This window comes from Chaetura pelagica, unplaced genomic scaffold (genome assembly GCF_000747805.2).
Source record: "Chaetura pelagica isolate M959 unplaced genomic scaffold, ChaPel_1.0 scaffold181, whole genome shotgun sequence".
In the NCBI taxonomy this organism is placed as follows: Eukaryota; Metazoa; Chordata; class Aves; order Apodiformes; family Apodidae; genus Chaetura; species Chaetura pelagica.
In genome coordinates, this window is record NW_009951992.1 from 949,824 (window position 1) to 971,940 (window position 22,117).

The 22,117-nt window shown below is 47.4% G+C and overlaps 1 protein-coding gene across 2 annotated transcripts in view; it reads right to left on the reverse strand.

Moving 5' to 3' along the window:
• KCND3 (potassium voltage-gated channel, Shal-related subfamily, member 3) overlaps positions 1-21,856 on the reverse strand; it is a 98,182-nt gene extending 76,326 nt beyond the window's left edge. For both annotated transcript variants that reach the window (XM_010001820.1, XM_010001811.1), the window contains exon 1: positions 20,748-21,856. In XM_010001820.1, coding sequence (XP_010000122.1) covers positions 20,748-21,856 — 1,109 coding nt within the window. The remainder of the gene's footprint in view (positions 1-20,747) is intronic.
• Positions 21,857-22,117: the final 261 nt, after the last annotated feature.

The following is a 22,117-nucleotide window of genomic DNA, read 5'->3' on the forward strand; positions in this document are numbered from 1 at the left end:
GCCTGCTCAGATGCCACCGAGTACTAGAAAGTTGTACAAGTTATTTTTAAAGTGTGGAGGAAGTTATGTAAGGTGGATCATGCTAAGGGTTTATTTTATTTCTAATGACTATATTTAAAAATTCATGCAGTAGCACAGAGGGACTCTTAATTACTAAATTTAAACATTCAGGTGACACTTAAAAAGAAAAATAACCAAAAAAAAGACTTTTTTCTTTGCTCATGTCCTTCTTTCCCTTGCACAGCAAAGGCAGGAGCAGCCTGCAAGGTTGTCCTGCAGTGACAGAGCTCCAGCTTGGGCACAGTCTGCAAGATCTGAACGTGTCACAGAATCCTACACCTCGCTGGCAATGCCACCTGCCATCCTGCCCTGCAGCACCAGCCCCACCGTGGCCGCTCCCGTTGCCCTGGGAGAGCACAACGTCCCCTGCTGCTGCTTCTCTGTCCGGCTCCTGCAGGAGGAGGCAGCTCCCCCAGCAGGGGCTGAGCTGTGGAGCAGGGTGCAGGGCACCTGGAGCTCACACCAGTGGGACAACCTGCCCAGAAAGGGGCTTTGCTGCAGGCGGGGGGATCTGAGCACCCTCTGGGGTGAAGCCTGTGCTGAGGTGGTTTGTTGCTCCAGCAGGGAGCTGAGCTGGCCTGTGTTCTCACACCAGAGCAACTGCAGCTCCATGAACACGTTTCACTCGGGAGGAATATTTCTCCTACCTCCCAAAACCAGATTTTAGTGAAGAAAGGCACCTGAAAGTATGATCTGGGTTTAGTTGAACAGGATGGTCTGACCTAAGTGTTAGGGCTTTGATTTTCTTATGGAAAGGAAGAGAAAAGAATCTTTTCTTATGGGAAACTTTCAGGACATGAATAAGCTTGGAGCCAGTAGCACCTTCAGAGATTTGGTGCAGGTCTTAATGTCAGCAACAATTCCTAGAGACCAGGGTAAAGTCACACCCATGGCCTTAGATCAGCAAGGAGTTTCTATTCCATATAGAACTGCAAACCAATCTGAACTCGTATCTATGCTTCAAATTAAATGTATGTTGGAGGTCTGGTTAAATAGGAGTGGATTATGTAAAAAACATAAATGTCTTGTGGATTTTTGAGGCATGCCCATCTTCCTGCATGCCTTCCAGAGACAGGATTACAAGCCTCTTAATGAGGATCTGCTGTAAATCCTCTGGCCATTTTGAAATGTTGAGGAGGAAACATTTTTCTTTCCTTTCATGCCAAAAGTGACACCAGAGAAACACGTTTATACAGAAATAAACACATCATCAGCTCAGCTTTTGTGTTTTCTATCTAATGCTGCACAGCATCTCTGAGAATCCACGAGGCACAAAGCAAGTTCTTTGTGTTCCCCCAGCCCATTGTTTATCTTATTGACTCGCAGGGAGAGGAGAGCAGAAAAAGTGCATTTGAATTAGTCCTGAGAACTCCATTGGTGCTACAGGTCAGAGTCCAGCTCTGCTCTGGGACTGGGTCTGTCCTTTGCTCAGGGCTGGGCTCATGACATCTCCCCCTTGTCCTGGGGAGCAGGGCAGCCTGGAACAGCCACTGCTGGGATCTCCCTTCCCTTGGCTTTGGAACACGAGCAGAACCGGTTCCTTCTCCTGGCTCCCTCTCCATCGTGTGCCTCAGTTTCCTCCCCTGCACAGGGAGGGGGTGGTGGCACTGATCTCCCTGGCACAGCTCTTTGAATTCAGTGGATGACGTGTGAGGATCAACTGTTCTTTCAGGAAAAGCAGCCTAAATACACCCAGGATATTAGTTTTCCCTTTCTCCAGCTCCTGCCTTTGTTGTGTTCAAGAGACAGCCCTGAAGGGAGTACAGAGGTTTTACAAGTCTTTGAGCTTGTATTGCCTAAAGGGGACAAAAAAAAAAGCTTCTCCCATCTAGTTTTATTGCATATAACCAATCAGGCACAATTGATTGCTCCGAGGTATTCCCAGACCTCAGCTTCCCTGAATGGCTTCAGACACAGTCATTGAAGTAATTCAGATCCTCCCAAGAAACAACCTGATTGTCTCCTGCTGTGGGTGGCTTTGTCACCATGAAGATGGAGTTGGTTATCTTCCTGCCAGTGGTCTCTAATGAAAGAGGTGGATCTATACTTAAATGGGCCAAGTAGTGACTTTCAACCCTCACAACCCTATTCAGATGAATTCCTGCCCTGGCAACAGAAAGTGTTCCAATTAGAGGCACAAAGGTTGGGTGGGCTTTTCTGAAGGCAGTCGTGAGCCCCCAGCAACACCAGCATGGTCTCCCAGCCACCTGCCTAATGAATGACAGTGACAGGATTTGGAAGAGATCCCATCAGGTATTGTTACCCTTTTTTCTTGGAGCTGATGCTTTCAGCTCTTCCATCCTTCCTGCTTTGCCTCTGTACTTGCCAGTTGCACTGAGTGATCTGATTTCTCTCCCAAGCTCAGGAAAGGGCCCCAAGTAGCTCCTGTCCCAAGGGCTGAGCCAGCCCAGCTGCTGCTCTTACAGATCTCCCTGGTGGGCACCTCCAGCACAGTTCTCTCTTCTCTGCATGGCTCGGGTAACCCTGAGGCTCTGCTCTTGAACCCATTCCAGCATCTCCCAGGCTCTGGGAAAGGGAACCAAGTCAGGTTTCCTTGTCAGGTGGTGGAGCTGGTGGAGCACAGGGGAACATTTTGCCATTTCCCAGCACTGTGCCCAGTGTTCCCCATCCCCTCCGGGTCTGCAGAGCTGAGCCCCAGGAGTTCCCAGGGTGTGAGGGTCTCTCTGGAGCACGAGGCTGGGCAGGCACTGGGACCAGTGGCCTTGCAGAGCTGGTGTGTGACAAATCTCTTAATGATTTGTGAGGTGCTGGTGACTCACAGCACTGTGACTTTGCTGCTGTCTTGGAAAGGAGCTCAAGGCATTGCTCCACAGCACACAAACAGGCCTTTTAATTACCCCAAATGCATGCAAATCTTCCTAAAATTTGGATTAAATGCAAGTTATGGAAATCCTCAGGAATTGTTTCCAGCCCATGTGTCTGCCCTGTTTAAACCATGTGGAAACTGGGAGATGAGTCCCAGTGTGTCTAGTCTGACACATCTTATGAAGTGATGAAGCTGAAGTATAAAGAAACCCAGTTTCTTTCTCCTTTTCTTTTTTTTTTCTTTTTTTTTTAGCATAAAGTCCTCATTGTTACTTTAGCTCTGAAAGGCACTTGATGGATGGTACCAGGTAGGTTTCTCCATTATTCCTTCTAATCTGCTTGATACACAATTTAAGGATCCGAAGACAAGAATAAGGAGGCTGAGGAAATTCAAATCAGAATTCATTTCTGCAGCAATTCCAGCATCCATTAAAAATAACCCATTAAATATTGTCTTCTGCTAAATTTAGAAAATGCTCAGGTGTGTCTGCTCTTGTGCTGCACAGAAAGTTTTAATACAGATTTAATCATACTTAGTGTTAGGGGAAAGAGCTAATTAGATTGACAAATTTAGAAGGCAGTGGTGTATGATATGGGAAGAAATGGGTGATTAGATATTATTCACTGTAAAAGTGACTGGCCTGGGGAATATCTTTAAGGATATTACATGACATAATCCTAGTTTAAAAATTAAGAAAGTAGAAGTTCACATCATCCTCAAACTTCTCCTCATTTCAAAAGGACTTTTCCCCGTGGCAGTTTCCAGGGGCTGGATGCAGAGATGCAGGGATGCAGAGATGCAGGGATGCAGGGATGCAGAGATGGAGGGATGCAGAGATGGAGGGATGCAGAGATCACTGCCCAGAGTCCTCACCTGTGCAGCCCCCAGGGCAGCCCTGGGGGACACCTCCCTGCAGGTTGCTGTGATGCTTTGCCATCACAAACCTGTGTGGTTACTGCAAATAATGACCTTTCTTTATCCCCTTAAATTGTATTTTTATGGTATTCATAGAATTACTGACTGGCCATACACAAATGGGCTCGTTTGCAGCCTTTTCCAGTGTCAGACTTACCCTAAGAAAGCAGCTTTACAAGCCAAAAAGGGGATACTTTCTGTAAGTAAGTAAGTAAGTATGTCTGCTTCTTAACGTGCTGCAGTGAGGAAAGTCTCAGTATTAATGACTTTGCTGAGCTTTAATCACCACAGAAGATGAATGTAGCATGTTGAGAGTTAAGGCCCATGGAAAGCAGGAGGAAGCTGTGGGTTTGTAGTAGCTCTTCCTCCTGCTGTATTTTCCAGCTCTGCTCACCTCTGCTTGTGTTTCTGTCTGTATAACATGATCCCACCAAAGCTGGGAGCTGTGGTGCCCCTGCAGGGCCCTGTCCCCCCTCAGAGCCACCATCCCCACGTGTCCTCCAGCCCCAGACTGGCTGCCCAGGGTGTCTCTCCTTGCTCCACCCCACTGGTCCCAGACTCACACTCTTCAGCACCTTGTTCCACCTCCTGAGGTAATTTTATATTGTTCATAGGAAGGTACAAAATGTGTCAGGATATCTGCTTACTCTACAGGCCCCGTACAGAAGTGATTGATAGAATATGTCATTGCTAAATTGCTCAAATAAAAAATGATTCATGGAAGTTCCCTTAGACCTGTCCTTCCACTTCCCAGCACCGTCCTGCTGTGGAGCCCAAACCAGAGCTTTGCAGAAGCTTTTCAACCCTCCTTACCCACAGAGGGAAAGGTCAGTTGAGTTAGAAACACTAGGACTGGTTTAAAAATGGCCCTCATGGTACTAGAAGCATGTGGTGTTAGGTCAGTTTGCTGCCATTGTCACCCAGCACAGGCTTAGGCAGAGCAGAGCAGTGAGTCTGGGCTTTGCACCCTCTGCTCCCTGCATCAGAAAAATAAATCATCAGCTTGTTTTGTCCTAAAGCCTGCACTGCTTTTTCTCTCTTCTAAAGCAAATTTCTGTCTCATCCTCCTGAAGGGGTTCATTTAATAGTCTGTGAAATGAAATGTCAACAAGAATTAGAACAAATGGCGTTGCAATGCCCAGGAGACAACAAGTTTCTGCTGGCAGTGTTTGCAGCCAGGCCAGCCAGGGCGAGGCCTCAGGTGCTGCCAGAGCCCTCTGGGATGCTTGGTATTATTAGCTGTAAAATCTGTTGTTTATGGGACATTCAGAAATGACACGACAACATAGATGTGAGGTATCCAAAGAAATGTTTCTGACTAAATTGTTCACTGGACTCATTATGATGGTAATACATTTTAAATGTGACTTTTCAGAGCTGTTAAAGCTGTCCCTGCCTCGAGCTGCTGTTGTGCCTCTGATGAGGGAATGCCAACATTTGTGGTGTGCAGGGAATGCTTTTCAGATCTTTTGAAAGTAATTCCAGTGAAACCAAGGTCACTGGATAATGAGGAAGTCTGTGTTGTGCTGGGTGAGCCCCCAGCTCCAGGGGCAGGACAGGCTGCTGTGCCCTCCCAGTCCGGCCCATCTGCACCCCCTGCAGAGGCTGCAGAGCTGCTGTTGTGATGCTGCTCAGTGGGTGAAGCCCAGTGAATGGGAGGTTAGGATGCAATTAAAAATTGCCAAGTGTCCTTTACTTCAAAGTGACGTTTGTGCTGCAGCCTGAGTTCCCTGGAACATGTCACAGAATCTTTTCTGGAGACTAAGGCAACCACTCTTTGTGTATTTGTGTGTTTGTTTTGACCCCTGTAGAATTTTGTGGGTTTTAAAAAGGAAGGGAACAATCCCATCAGTCTCAGGTGACCACTTACAGCCCCTGACTGGGTTTGTGCCTCTGCTATTGAAAGGGTCTTGCAGGTGGCAGTACCAACCAGCCCCGAGATGCAGAGAGAAATGACCAGGATCAAAACTTCCCTCCCCCCCATCAGCAGAATCTCCTTCTGGGGTGATGCTGCAATGATTAGGAAGAAAACTATGGGTGGAAAAGTGCTGGATTGAGTCTCTGAACATATGCCAGAAAATCTCAGTGCCCCCCCTTGCCTGTCTGCAGGAGGTGACCCATTCTTGTCACCCTCTGTGGCAGTCGGGGTCTAAAGAAACAGCCTGATGTGCTCAGAGCTGCAGGCTGGTGGGGTGATGCTCAGAGGGGCTGCAGGGGCTCCCCTGCCTCCTTGTACTTGGATTTGACATCTGTAAACTAGAGATGTCAGTGTTTATTTAGGAAGGCGGGGAACTTTTGTAAATATTAGTAGCATATTCTGACAGTCTTGGTAAAGCTGCAGAAATGTTGTTCCAACTCATTGCTCCTCAGTTGCTTTGTTGTCAGCCCGGGGACCACACAGGGAAGTTCCTTTGCTGCACTAAGAAACCTGTTGCTGTTACATCTGGTGCAGAAGTCAGCAGGAGGGTGCAACAGAGTTCCAGGTGCCTGAAACACTTAGCAGAGCTGCAAACAGCACATGTGGTAACATCTGTAATTAACCTGATCGACCTTTCCACGCACAGGCTGGAGGGGATGAAAGAAAAGTACTAGAGAGGATGGACTGAGGTGTGAATGAGATGCCAAAATAAACCTCATTTCCCCATCCCGTGTGTCAATAGTGGGAAAACATCAGTCTCTGAAATGATCTGAGGTGTCCAGCACCCCCAGAGGGAGCTGCCAGCTCCCAGGGGGGCTCAGCCTCAGCAGTGCAGGAGAGCTGGGCACCCCGGGCTCTTGGGCCACCTCTGGCCACTTCCCTCTCTCCAAAACCCCACTTGAATTACAGAGAGGTTTGAACACTGAGAAAGGAGAACAGTTTCTAAGTGATGGGCTAGGGAAAGAAGAGGGACCTGTGCCTCTGCAGTGCCTTTCCTCAGGGCTGCCTTTTGTGCTGTGGGTTTTGTTTCCTGCCTCTCAGAACTGGTTGGTTTGTTGCTGTTTCTTTGAAAAGAGGGATGTTATTTTCCACCATATCCAAATGGCATCATTTAAAAATCACTTTGCATCAATGCCCAGTCATTCGGGCCTTCAGCCTTTTATTTTATGGTTATGTTTCTTCATATATAGTGGTATGATTGCTTTTCACATCTTACACATAATCCTCAAGAATCTTTTCCATACCCACTCAATCTGATTTACTCCTGCTGGAGGTGTGGAGGGTTCTGGCTGAGGATCCACTCATTCTGTTCCCAGGCTTCAGAAGTGCAGCTGGCAGATGGTAGGATGCCTGTTGAGCCTGCTCTGTGCACTGGGCTGTGGCCTGTGACTTCTGCTCTCTTGATTTCTTTTGTTAACCTTTTTTCTATAGAAAGGTCATGAAGTTTACCCACTGCTCTTGTGCTGTGGAAGTGCCCGTGGCGTGGGCTCCAGTTCTGCATGATGCATCTTGCGCCTTGTTGCTCTAAGTGAACAGTCATCTCCTGGTATTTTACCAACCAGTGACAGGGCTGGGCAAGGGAAAAATATGCAGTGAATAGTGATCAGGCAGAGTGATTGTTTTTCAATTCTGAGGCTGGGCTCTGCCTCAGTCAATGATCTGTGGCATTTGTTGCTGTTCCCGTGTCAGCAGGGGAGCTGCCTGCTCGGAAGATGCTCAAGCATCTTACAGGAAAACTCTGTCCAATCAATATGAGATTTGGGGTTGGATTTTTTTCCTCCTGTACTTACAGGTGGCATGAACAGAGCTGCACAAATGTGCCCTGCTTATCCCTATTTTAAAATGAGCATGCCCTGTGCTCGTGCCATGGGGAGCACTTGGTGCTGGGCGGGCAGGGCAGCTGAGGGGGAGGCAGAGGCTCAGTTTTGTGAAAGATCCCATTGCTTAAGAAAACCAAAACATTCTTCTGAAATGGACAAAAATGCAAGTAAAACCACTTTAAATCACTATTATATATTTGGGGATGTGGCTATGATCTTTCTCTGTGGACAAGATGGTGTGACAAGATGCTGGGTCAGTGGGTTCAGGGCCTTGTGCCACAGCAGCTCTTCAGACACAGACACAGCCCTGCAGGTTCCAGGGGGTCTGGCCTGGGTTTATCACTTCTGCAGCTGCTGACTAGAAGTGACATTAGTCTTTTGCCCCAAGGTTAATATTACAATGCTATTTTTATTTTATTGATTTCACCTGGTCTTTGGCAGAATGGGACAGAAAATTGCATTTCAAAGAGCAGGGGGGAAAAAAGCCCTACAGGCTGCACTGCAGCTGGATGGAAACCTGGCTCCTAGGGGTGCATTTGCTTATGCTGGGAATTTGGGCTATGGTTTGTAGGCCAGGTTTTGCTAAAAATCTAATTTTAGTGAAGAGCAGCTTATCCAGGAGTACTTTAAAATGGATTATGTAGTAAAAGCTCAAAACCTGATGTGATGTTGTAACCTGAATGGGCCCATTTTGCTGCTGTGTAACGTTTTCCATGCAGTGTGGCAGCACTTGTCACAAAATACATATATTCCACTTCACCAAGTTGCTGGGTACAATCCTGCAGGCTGCCCCGGGGCTCAGACAGTCTCACTTCCCAACTCCAAGTGCTCTGTGGTGCAGATGAACTGGTTTTCCTTCTGGCAAAGTGTACAGCCACGGTCTACTAAACCTGATAAGGTACAGGTGAAGTTTCATATGGGGAAGGGCTGGTACAGTGACAGAAACACCTGCAAGCCCAGGCTGGGTGAGGCAGGGGTGGGACAGACTTTGTTGATTCCCTGCCTGGGAGAGGAGCAGCCCCTGGGAGCTGAGCTGAGTGACAGCCCTTTGGCAGAGCCTGCTGGGGTGTCTGTGTGTTTCTTTACATTCCTGCCTACGTTTCTTGGCTGGATGATTCTGCAGATTAGTTATTTATAGGATTTTAGTATTAAATAATAAATCAGTGTCTGGGAAAGAAGCAACTTCTGTTTGCTTTTTGCTAAAGCAATTTCAGTCTTTCCCAAAGGCAGGAAAACACAGGCCTGTGGAACACCTCTTGTTCTATCATTTAAAATTCTGCGTGGTTTTTTTTCACCTTTCTCTCCTTTTATCTGAGAGGCAATTGAGTTCTTTGATATCTTAGTTAGATTGCATTGCACATTGGCAATAACCCACTGGAGCTGCTTACTGACCCTGCATGGGCACTGCCAGGCCTCCTTCCCCCTGGCCTCCCCGTGCAGTGGGGACAGTGCCTGTCCTGGAGCTGAACTGCACTGGGAGTGATCCCAGTGTGTGGTGGGAGGAGGAATCAAAGTCTCACTTGACTTAGAGGATCCTGGCACACAGATTCATCCAGCTAATGGACCAATGGTCACCAGGTCCTTCCCAAACACCTGCTGAAGGTGCATGAGCTGTGCTTCTTTCCTACCAAATTCCACAAATCCTTATCTGACTTGCTTCAGTCCCCCAGTAGTTTTCATCCTAAGTATTTCACACTGCAGATAAAGCATTTGCTGCCCACAGATGTGCAGGTAAAAACCCTTTCTCTCTCTTGTGATGATTTAATGGGTGGATTTAATTTATTGTATAATCAAGTGCTAAAGGTGGTGGATGTGCTGCCTGCCCACTCTGTTTTGATCTTGCCAGGGGAGCAGTCATTAATGGCTCCACACAAATTCTATCCAGCAGTACCTGAGCTCTCAGCCTTGAGCACAGTGGATCTAGCACCACGTGCTGGAAATCCCTGCTTTTCAGGGCATGTCCAAGGGAAGCAGTGGTGAGCATGAGATGGGACATGGCTCTGAGGAGGACCTGGCACCAGGAGGCATCTCTTGCCATCCTGCACAGCATGTCACCCGAATGACACCCCAGCCTTTCCCAGAGCACAGAGCTCACTTCAGCTGCCAGTGACGCTCGTTTGTCACCGGGGTGACTCACTGACTGTAATGAAGTTACTCCCCATCACACTGTGATCAGAGTGGGCAGAGCCATTAAAAATTCTCTACACAGACCCGAGGGGCTGCCCAGGCTGCCAGGGAAGCAGCCAGGAGGGCACAGCCTGGCCTGGGCAGGCGGGAGCAGCAGCAAAGGAGCCCCAGGCACAGCTCACGAGGCTCCAGCCAACACCTTCTTAGTGTCTGACAAACAAGGAATCATAAAAGCTGCTCAAATTAGTTTTCAGTTCACAGTACATTGGGTGCCAGACCTTCCTGCTGGAATCATGTGAACACGTGCTGACATGCACCAGCGAGCTGCGTGTCTGTGTCCACCCTGTGACCTGCACTTGAGGGCAGGCAGGGCAGGTTTATAGAGCTAAAGACTGAACCCTGTTTTCTCCTCAAAATCTTTATCTCACCCCCAGTTAGCAGCTATTTTTTTTACTACAAAGTTCAGATGTTTTCCTTCCCTTTTCCTCTCAAAACCTTTTCCAGCTCTGTTGGGATGATAACAAAGGGCGGGCAGTGTCTGAGAGTGGCTCAGCCCTAGGAGATTAAGAGTTTAAATGATACTTCTGTATCTGCTGAAAATCTTTTGCTGGCTAAGAAAAAAAAATGGCAAAAATAAATGTGAGTTACTGCATGGAAGACAAGTAAGATTTAAAGATTTTTCTTTCAACATCTGTAGATCTATTCTCCTCTCAAGTCTCATTTTCTCCTTTCTCTTCCAAGCCAACAGAATTGAAAACTATGTTAAGAAGCCTGTGGGCAGGTGATGGACCATTCCTTACAGACTCCTTCCTTTCTGGGTAACAAATTGTCCACAAGACAGTGTGGATGTGAGATTTCCTTTGGACTCTTTGGCAGGACCTCTAAATTGGGATTTGATAGGACACATCTTCCCAGTCCACAAACTGGTTGGGGTTTCTGATGGAAATCCACAGAGTATGCCACTTGAGCAGCATTTGTTCATAGATTCAGAGACTAATTTTGGTCAGAAAGGACCTCTGGAGGTTACTTAGTCCAGCTCTGTGGTGTCTTACATGGAGGTTAAACAGTCCTGAGTTAATGCCAAAGGAAAGTTGTTAGGACACAGGTGCTTTAATGAGTCCTGTTGGTCTGAATTCTTGTTTGCATCAGCAGTTGTAAAGAAAGGTCAAAACTGGAAAAGAGTCTCTACCATCTGCTTCTTCTCTGATCCATCCTGCCATCTACACCTTCAGGAAGGAATCTGGTGATGCCCATGGCTTTGCTCTCAAGCTGCAGAAATGGCTCCTGTGAATAAACTGATGGAGATGTTTACCCAGGGTTTATCTGTTGGGAAAGCTCTCCCCAGGCTGGAAACCAGGCTGGTTCAATAGAGCTCCTTGGGAAATGAGCTTATTCACTAAGCTCATTAGAGGTGGAATTCATCCTGCTCAGCCCTCTGTAGCCCAAAATCTTTGTGCTTACTACTTGGTTTGACCCTTAACAAGAGAGATGATTTTTACCTAATTTCATCTGTTTTGCAGTTTTATTCAGCAGCTGCTTTGCTGGGTGAACGGTTCCATTATTCAATCTGCCTTTGCTGTTCCTCTCTAACAGAAAAATATGGAAAAGGTCTGAAGTCTCTTGCACCCAGCTTGCCAAGGCTAGAACACCATGCCAGCTCATTTCAGGAGCTGAAGCAGTGTCTGACTCAGTAGGACTCATCCTATTACGGGATGGATGCTCCCGGGTTGGTGAACAGACGGTTGGGCAGATGTAGGTGGGCAGGAAAACGAAAGAGGCACCAAGTAAAAGTTGTGATTGCCTCCTGTGAGCTGGCTGTGATTGCCCATCTGCATACAATCTCCAGGTCTTGCAGGAGGTTTTCAAGCACACACATGCATGGAAGAAGCTAAGGATTTCATATTTTGGTTAATCATGCCGAGATCAGAGAGTGAGCTTGGTAGAAAGGACATCTCACAGGAGCAAAGCTGGGCGAGGGATGGAGCTTAAATCTTCCTGAACCAACAGCACAACTAAAACATGTGACAGTGAAGGATGTGTGTTGGCAATAATGCTTCATTGATTCATGTTCAAAGTGGTACATTTAAGTCCTGTTTCTACTATTTCAGACAGTGATTACTAGAAAAAGGCTCTCACGCAGTGGAGTATCGGAGGTGTCAGAGTCTGTTAAACTGACAACAGCCCACTCTTGTCTTCCCTCTGAAGAGGCAGAAATAAGAAATTGGAGCTTTTCTCAGTTTAGTGTTGATGACAAAAGGCCAAGAAACTACGTAAAACCTCAAAAGACACTAAAACAGGATTATAATTGAGAATGAGTTCTGAAATCAATTGCAGGGAAAGAAGCGGCTTCTGTGTTACCAAGAGCTGAGCTGCTGCAGAGGAGATGCAGAGCATCCCTACTGTGCACATCTCAGAGAGGGTTCATTTTAGACCAGTCCTAGCCTGGTCCATGGACTGAATGCCCATTAGCAGGGAGAGCACAGTCAGTGTGTTCCTGGAGTGCATCTTCCAGCTGTACCTCACCCGGGAGGAGCCTCTGCCTCTGAAACCTCCCGGCACGGGGAGCCAAGCTGGGTGGTTGAGTTTCTTTTCAGAGAGTGTTCTGATCCAAACTGAGACTCTGAAGTAGATGGACTCCAGGAGAAAGCAGCTCAGAGCACCTTTCTCTTGTTTTAGCTTTCCTTTTGAAGCTAGCTGATGCTGCCAAGCATTAGGTTGCAAGAATAGCTCCCTTGCATTATCCTTTTCAATTGAAAAATAAGGTGCTATTTTTGTTCTTGCCACAGTGACTGTGATTAATATTTAAGAAGGATGGCTCCTTTATGTTGCAGGTCATACAAATATAGAGAAAAGTGTGCACTGTTGGTGATGTGTTGTCTCCAAATTACACCCCAAAAGCGTGTTCAGAGTATACAGACATGAAGGTGAGGCTTGTGGCAACTGAGTAATAAAATAAGCAGAATTGAATTAGTAGTAAGAAGTGTTTTCCTTAGTACAGAGAAGAAAAAAAGGGGCTGTGTGGTTGAGGGGTGAAATCTTGTCATCAAGGCTGTGCATTTAAATACTAAAGGGTGAAAGTGACTCAAGATTTTATCATCTGCTGTTTTCCCACCTGATGTGAAACCCTGTATCTACAGGCAAGATGAGAAAAACAGCACCAGTTTGTGTCTTTCAGATGGCAAAGGGGAGTCACATGCACAGAAAGAATAAAGCACTAATTATGTTGAAAAATAATTACCTGTAATAAGCAGCTGAGGGCACTTCACAGGGTTGTTTTGCTGGGCCAGGCTGTGGGTGCTGGGGCCCCAGCTCTGTCGTGCTACTCACCCAGCTCCCCGTGTGCAGGTCAGGGACAGGGAACACTTCCTTCTGGACATGTCAGGCTGGGTCTGGAAATCTCAGGCTGGCTGAGGAGGAGACCCCAGCCCAGCTGCCCCCAGCCCTGCAGCCCCTGTGCCAGGGCCCCTGCCCGGCCCAGCAGGGCTGCTCTGCTCAGCCACAGACAGACTTTCTCAAGGGCTTTCTGGGGAATGCACAGCAGCCAAATTCTGTTGGGTCCTGAAGGCAAAAAGCTGGAGCTGGTGTGTGTGTGGGAGTGCTGCTGCAGGGGGCAGGAGCCCCCCCGGGGCTGGGAAAACACTCAGGAAATGCCTTTTCTGATGGTGCTGCTCTGGCAGGTGCTTCTAGAGGTGAGAGACAATTGATACCCAGAGTGTCACCCTCCATCAGGGGTGACAGCAGTGACAGTGCCAGCACAGCCCTCATCCCCAGACCCAAAACCTCAGGGCCCCGTGCAGGAAGAAAGTCCAGCCAATGTAGGGCCAGGACAAGGGAGTCAAATCATGAAAGAGCCAGATGCTCCAGCCTCACTGCTGAGGCTGCAAACCAAAGCGAAGAGCCAGTGAAGACTTACACCTTTTAAAGGAGTAATGAATTGTTTCCTCCTCTGGCAGGCAGTGATTTTGTCTTGCCACGTGCCTCCTGGTAATATCCCAGCAGGTTTAGTGTTGGAACAATGGCATTCTGTTAGGTATTGATTTTAAAATAACTCTTCCACAGTTACTTGTAACTTTAAGAGGTGAATAACAGCCCTTGAGTGTGCTCTAATGTGGCAGTGGTAAATAGTTAAGTAGGCACAATCTGTTTGTGTGGGCACTGCCTGGCCAGGGGAAGGCAGAGCCGGGCTGAGCACTGAGGGAAACACAAGTGGATTCATGGGGGATGTGGTGGAGTTCGACAGAAAAAAATGTTCTGTGCTGGATGTCCAAGCAGCTCCAGGTGGGAGGTGTGGCAGGGAGGGATGCTGGCTGAGGCTGAGAAAGGGCTTCTCTGTTTATCTCACATCCTTATTGTAGTTTTTTCAGTTTTTTTGGTTTTTTTTTTTGTTTGTTTGTTTGTTTGTTTTTTAAGTGAGGTGACTACATGCCAGTGCCTGGGACTCTCCTCTACAGCCTAGAAATCAGCTGGGTTTGGTCACAGCTACTCCCACATTGCTGCCTCAGCCACCCACAGTGCAGGGATCTGTAAGAAATTGCAATAGAAAAGTCTCACATGGTTTTCCTAATATTTAAGTGGGGCAGGAGTTTCATTTCCTCTTTTAGGTGCCCCCTGCTAATCCCGTGCCAAGCAGGAGGGTCCAGGCCGGGCTGTGAGGAGCAGCTGGTGCTGCCTGGAACGTCTGGGGGGTGTTGGCAGCATCCAGCACAGGATTCACCTCCAGCCTGCGGGGCTGCAGAGACACTGGTCGCTCAGAAACTCCCTCTGTGCTCCTCTCTGCTCCACAGTTCACACTGAAAACTGATTCTGACTCGATGGGCTGTAATCGGCTAAGAGATGTAATTAGTTTTGGCTAATTTGTTGCAGGGCCTTTAACTTCCTCTCCCCTTTCCCTGCTCCCTGACTGACAGTGGCTACTTTGTCCCTTATTTTCAGCTGATCTCTGTAAACTAATTACTTTTACTGGGTCAGTGCTGTTATGAAATTATCGTTTTATGAGGCTAAAAATAGCTGAGATACAGTCAGCAAGCTGATCACTTCCCTTCATCTCCAATGAAAATACAATGTTATCTTTAATCTGTGTTTCTCAGGCACTTACTGTGGTGCAGCCTAGCAAGAAGCAGGGGGGGATGAAAGAGAAGCTTAGAAAAAATGTGCAAGTCAGTTGCTATAGATGCATCTCTGCCAAGGTTTCTATTGGTAAATTTAGCAATCACATTATAATTTTAGCCAGTACCGTTGCTTGGCCTTATTCAAAGTATTTCACTCTCACACAAGGAGTTTTCCTTAAAGGAAAGTTATTTTGTCATGCACATTAAAAATGGTGTTTGCACAAACCTGCCATCATTACCCATATCCAAAGCCACAAAAAGCCTAAGAATTGATACATTTCTTTTTTTTAGAGAAGGAAAAATCCAATGAATTCCACTTGCTGTGAGAATGAATGAAGGTGTTTTAATACTTCTGGGGTTCTGGTGAATACAAATAGCTGGAAAATGAGATGCTTGCCTGAGATTTACATCAAGATAGTGAAGGGAAAAGGTTACATCTGTAGTTTCTGATGCAAAGACATTTTGCACACAATATCTGTAAATCCATTAGGAGAAGAAAATTGATACACATTTTGCCTAAGATGAAGCTGGAGTCAAGGAATGGGAGCTCAAGGAAATGGCTTCTTTGTGTAGCTCCATCAAGTCATTGCTTGATGGGACTTTCTGTACATTAAATTCAAGCAGCTCTTTGGCCTGTGGGTATCAGAGCTGTTGACTGTGGCAAATGGGGAGCGACGACATTTCAGTGCCTGCCTTTACAAAGGGATATCCCACCTCTCATCCACCTTCCCTTCGATGATGTGAAACATGCAAAGCAGTGTTTCTACTAAAGCCATTTTCTGGCTCAGTTTAATGGCAGTTGCTGAAGCCCTGACACGCACAGGGGGATTTCTGGGCCACGACAGCCTTTCCGGAGGAGCTGGAATGGCAGAGCTCCAGTGATGATTTATTATTTTCCTTACTTTGCAAACCCATCCTCGTTTGCATGAAGGAGGGTGAATGAAGGTTACTACCAGCTCGAGTGGTTTCAGTGCTCTGCACTGGAGCAGCAGTCAGGGAGGTGTCTGCTGGCACAGGGGCTGCAGCCTTTGCCCCGAGCCCGGTCAGGGGGTTGTGCTGGTGCAGCTGTCAGTGGTTTGGCAGCAGGTAGTTCACTTGCTATTTCACTACTCAAATTTAATCTCCTTTCTTGTCCATGACTGAACACTAATGAAAAAGAAAGCCCAATAAATGAGCAAAACAGGAAGATATTTCTTTCCGAGGGCTTGATCAGGGGTTTGGTCTCTTGTGCTCTCTCTGACCCACATTCTGCAGGACTGCAGGAAACCAGCTTGAGCACAGACAGACCCAGACAGAGCCCTCCCCCAGACCCCTGCTCCCCAGGCACTCAGCTAAGAAACACGTAAGAAATTTCAGATCTTGCTCCAGATGAGGCTCTCGACATAACCAGGCCAGCACATCTGTTTGATCGACTTCCTGGCATTAACCTGGTTCCTTAAATGTGCTCTAAGGCTCGGAGCTGTTGTGCACTGATGTGTATTGTTCACACCCATTGATCAGTGCAGCTGAATCTGAAAAGAGATGGTGATCTTGAAACCATTAAGTTCTTACAAATTGTGAGGGAGTCAGTCAGACAGATAGATTCCCCTAGGACCACCCTGGGGGCACTGAGCTGAGGGAGCTCAGACTTCATTAGGGATATAAAATCACCCAGCATGTCCCTAAGCTCAAACCAGAACTGAATCCATCAACCACCCCTGTCTGCACTGCCACTGCTTTCTTGACACAAACAGTCCAAAGATCTTGGTGTCAATTCCCTGCAGGACACACCACAGGCTTATCATCCCTCTCTGCCACAGGCTGCTCCCCACCGTGGCAGGGACAGGGGTGCTGACACCCCAGCTGAGGTGCCAGGAGCTGGGTTTGGTGTCCTGCAGAGCCCCCAGGACCATCCCCACGCCCGTGACGGTGCAGGCAGACGTGGCACTTCAGGTTTCACAACTAGGATTTGCTGCAGACACTGCCCCAGAGTCTGAAACATAGCCCTGTTGTTGGGGGAAATGAAAACAGCTACATCAAGCATAGGAAAATAAGTGGTGAGGGCTGAAGTGGTTTTGTAGTGTGGGATGTGCTGGCAGAGGAACAGGAAGCTGCCCCATCCAAACCCAAATACTAGTTAGTGGGGATTAAAATCAACATGCTGGTAACAAGGTAACAAAATGTATGATGATTAAATGGTCTCTATATAGATGTAAAACTGGTGGCTATTACATATCAAATCAGCTAAAACCAAGACAGGGACATGAAGGGTGGGAACCAGCACCGTGCTCCTCTGACGCCTTGGGCAGCGCTCGTGCCGTGAGCTGGAGGGTCCTGGGGGTCAAAACCTCCTGCAGGCCAAGGAGAGGTGCTGGCACAGCTCCTGTGTCTCGTGTTGGTGGTTTGGACAAGGGCAAGAGAGAGGAAGGGTGGTTGTTGGCCTCTTGAGAAAAATGTTTCTGCATGAATTGGAGAGCTGATTTTGAATTAATTTTGAATAGTTGTTTCAGTAATTCAGATTGATTTAAGATGCACCCAAGAATAATGCTTTCATTATAAAACCTCCTGAGCAAAATCTAAATCGTGCTAAATTAAAAACAGCCTCTGCTAAACCAGGGCTGATGAGCAGAGCAGAGGGATGGGAGGTGCAGGGTCGGTATAATTTAATTCCTTTGCTTTGTTTCCCATTGCTGAGAAGCTGCTGTGCCTCTCTCCTCGGGCTGCCACCTGCCCACAGGGCTCGCGAGCCCCGCTCCTCCCAAACCCAACTTGCACAGTGACCTCACAACCAGCACTTACTCTATTTCATGCAGTGCTTCACCTTCAAGAGGAAATGCATTTTTATTGCTTTTCATTTATGGGTCAATCCGGAAATTTAATTGTATCCTAAAGATATTTAGGAATCTGGAATAACAGCAGCTGCTGTACGGCACAGTACGAGGGCTGATGGTTTCCCAATGCCTTGATGTTTGTGGTAAACAAACTCTCCCTTTTGTATAAATTGAGCTAATTTTTTAATGTCTTAATAACATGGGAAAAGTGATCCTGCATCCTCCAAATCACTTTTATAGAACACTTTGCCACAAGCAGCGGTGGGTTCCAGTGTCAGGGAAATGTTCACTTATCTGGATTTAAATGTTTCAGTGTTCAAAAAAACCCTACATATACATGTGTATAGATTTGAGTTAAAAAACATGGTGTTTTATAATTTCTTGTTTTAAAAACTGGCTGAATTTTTAAAGGCAAACAACTGAAAATATTTAAGATACTGCTAAAAGCTCTGAGCGTTGCTGGAAGGGAAGCAGAGAACTGGCAGCACCAGCTGGGTGAGGCTGGAGGTGTCAGGGAGAGACACGACAGAGACTTTGGCTGCATTTTTGGCAACATCTGTGTGACAGGAGTGGTCAGTACCCCCATTAGTGGCAAGATCCTTCCAAATGTGTTGCGAAGACTACTGAAGAGAGATGTGTATGAAATACTGCATGAAATTGCCACTTGTCACAACTGAAAGGCTTTATGGTGAAGTGAGGAGGGCAGGGGACGTGAACCGCCCACCTCCCTGTGTGTGGGGAGTCAAGAAGGGGAACGTGACCTGGAGCCAAACGTTTTGTTTCTGGAGTTCCTGTATCTCTGTGCCATGATGCCCAGCTGTGGGTGGGAGCTGGTGCAGGAGCCCAGGGCTGGGGCCTTGTCCCACCAGTGCTGTCCCCACAGCTGGGACCCTCTGCTGTCTGGACCCGCTCCACAAAGGGCCTCTCTGAGGGGCCAGGCCAGGGCTCTGCAGAGCTGCTCTGGCAGGAATTAGGTTTCTGTGGCTCTCAGTAGCAACTTCTCTTCCTAGCACAGGTGTTGGGTGAGCCCACGGGGAGTGTTTTGCCTCAGGTGCTTGGATGAGGGAGGCTGGGAACCTGCTGGATGTGGCTGTGGGCAGACAGGTCTTGTCAGAGCACAGGGGCTCCTGGGTCTGCCATTACTGAGGCTTCTTTGCTTCTTGTAACTCTGTGATATGACACTAAACTTATCTGGTGGACTATTTGCTGGAGAACCTATTTTATTTAAAACCCTGCAACAACAATCCCCAGTCACTAACACCAGAAGCTTAAGCTCACAAGCTCTGGCAGCATTTCCACGTCCTTTCCCAATGAACTCATACAAAGCTGTTTAAATGTCCAGTTGTTTGAAATCCTTGTCAACTCATTAAGGGCACTTATTCATCTTAGAGTTCTGTGATTACACCAGACTGAGAACACTTTAAAGTCCTCAGGAGCATTCTGGTTTGTGATCCATGTGTTCAGAAAGGAAGGGAAAGAGCCCAAGAGCAAGTCAGGGCTCTGTTGTGAGGGAACAGACTCCCTGGCACTGCAGCCCGTGGCACGTGTCTCACACGGAGGGTTTGTTCCCAAGCAACACAGAGTGATGCCTTGACCCCAGCTTCCCTGTCACACAGCTCTAACAACGAAGGTGTGAATGTGCATGAGCGTGTGTGACGAGAAGATAGTGGCCATAGTTATGAAGCAGAAATCAGCCAATGCAAATGCGCTTCCAGGCATTTCTCCCTTGTGGAGAGGATGCAGGAACAAGGCACCCAGGACAGCTGGAAAGACTCTCTGAACCTGCTCAGGTGCAATGGTGGGGATAGGATAATGGGAACTGACCAGTATGGACCAGTCAGAATATGGAATCTGAACCACAGGAGTGCTGGGATCCAAAGCTCAGCTTCGATTTCTAAACACAGAAGTGATTTCCAGGGTACAGAGCTCAGCTGTTGCCACACAAACTTCCAAACTTTTCTTAGATGTTAAAAAGGAGGAAAGAGAGATCTTGTGGTGACTATGACAAACATGTTCTGTGTTTCCACCTTATGATGAAATTCAGACTTGCAGTTGTCACACGCTCAGATCCTGTGCCTTTCTGACAGCTGAATTATGATTTGAATAATTTAAAAGTGCTACTGAGAGCCTGTTCATGTATAATAGGCACAGACAAGTGTTTAAAATCAAAAGCAGTTCAGAGGAAAAGTGGTCACCATATTACAGGAATGAGTATTGTCTGCATCTGAATATTAAACTGTGAACTCTCCAGTGGGAACAGTCTTTGCAAAGTGACTATAAACTCAGTGTGTTGTTTTGCTGTGTGGCGTTAGGAGATCACGTTGAGCAGTAACTTTGTGCCTGCCTGGAGCAGCAGCCTGTGATGCCTCCTGCCTTTTACATAACCTGTCAGGGTGAGGCCTTGGCCAATCTGCTGGCAAAGCTTTCCGTTCAGACCAGCAGAAACTCCCATCTATAACCACAGTAGAAACATTTGTAAGAGAAAAAAGAAATGTAAGGGGGAAAAGTGCCCTCCAGGCTACATTTCCATTGCTTTGCTCTCATTTTCTTTGTACCTGTCCATGGGAATGTTTGAAATTCTACAGCATGCTCAGACTGTTTCTTAAACTCATAATTAAACACAGTTAAGTAAAAAAACCAACAAAAGATCATGTCCTGGAGATCACCAAGTATTTTCAGGAGTACAACAGCCCACAACATCCACTTGAATTCAGCAAATCTGGAATTCCTGGCATGGCAAGTGAAGGAACAATGACCGACCTCGCGAGAAGAGACACCAACTACAACAGCAACCTCGTGTGAAATCAACGGCTCAAATGAGTGTCTGAAAAGAGAAGCTGCAGTCACCAGCTCCCCTGCACTCCTGTTCACTTATCTCTCCTGCAAGAGGAGTTCGAAACAGGACCTTCTACTCCACAGCCTTGCTCCTCCTGTACTCATCCACCATGGTGCCAAGCATTTGTCAAGTGGGTGTAAGTACTTTTTCTGTTCTATACAACTACACATGAGCATAAATTGCAGAGTTGTAAGGCAAAGAAAAATCAAGCCTTTAAACAGTTCCAACCCCTTTTCAAACATGCACCCAGGAAAATGCTTAGGGGTGACTAAAGTCAAACTCCCAGCACACACCTGCTGCTCGGTAAAAGAAAAAGTACTACTCACCCCAGTGTTGTCATGGTTACAATAGTGTACCAAAAGGAAGCAGGAATACTGGTGAATTTGCTTGCCGAGGACCCTTTCTCTGCATAAAACATCACAGTTGCAAAGATGATGATTGCCATAGTGAGGGAAAAGAGGAGAAAGCCAAGCTCGGAGGCACAGCTCTTCAAAGTGTAGCCCAAGATTCTTAAGCCTTGGGAATGGCGAGAGAACTTGAAAATCCTGAAAACCCTGAAAACCCTCAGGGTCACAAAGGCTCCGCTGACGTCCTCGTTGTTGGTCATCACCAAGCCAATGTAGTAGGGCATGATGGCCACCACGTCGATGATGCTCATCACACTTCTGATGAACCTGTAGCGACTTGGGGCCGCAAAGAGTCTCAACAGATACTCAACTGTGAAAATCATCACACAAGCCGTGTCCAGGCAAAAGAAAGCCACCGCGTATCTCTCCCCACACGAGAGCTCCCTGCTCCCGGGCACCGCGCCGCACGGGACAGTTTCCACAACGTTAGTGATCACAGAGACAGCAATAAAGAAACCGGTGACGTAGTAAAAGACTAAGGCTAAGGTGCTGGTGTGGGGGTTCTCAAAGGCTCGCCACATGGTCTGCCGGAAGCTGAGGGATGGCATGGAGCCTTCCTGGTTGTTCTCCGAGTCGTTGTCGTCCATCAGCCGCTCCGCGTTCTCCCGCTTCCGGTCCTTGTACTCTTCGTAGCAGCAGTCCCCGATGATCTCCGGGAGGATGCCATAGAAGGCAAGCTCTTCGTCATAAGCAGAGATGCACTCGTACCTGGGGTAGTGCAGCTTGCCAGTCCTATAAAAATTTAAGATGCACCTGAAGACCTCAGGGTCCCGGTCGAAGAAGTACTCCTTGGTGTCCTCGTTGAAGAAGAATTCCTTCTCGGTGCTGCCCAGGAGCGTGTCTGGGTACCTCTCCAGGGTAGTCCTCCAGGTCTGGAAACGCCTGCCACTCACATTGAGAATGATCAGCTCATCCTGCCTCTTGTTCTTCTCCGTTGGAGCCAGTGGCATGGGACAGTTGGCCACTGGCATCCATCCTATGGCAGCTGCCCTGGCAAAGGGCAACCATGCTGCTACTCCTGCTGCCATGATGACCCCAGGCCTTGTTACTGGAGAAGACAGTTAAGCTGCTCTTGAGATCCTCTGCAAGTCAGATCAGTTCCATCTAAAACACAGAACAAAATAAACACAGCACAGAGTCAAGCGGGGTGTCTCGCCCCGTTGTGTTGAGGAGTCAGATACCAGAACAGACACAAGGAGTTAAACCAACTGGCTCTCTCTCGTCTCCCATGTGAAGAATGATGTTAAACAGGCACGGGATAATCAGCTCAGCAGGGTTATGGCATTATT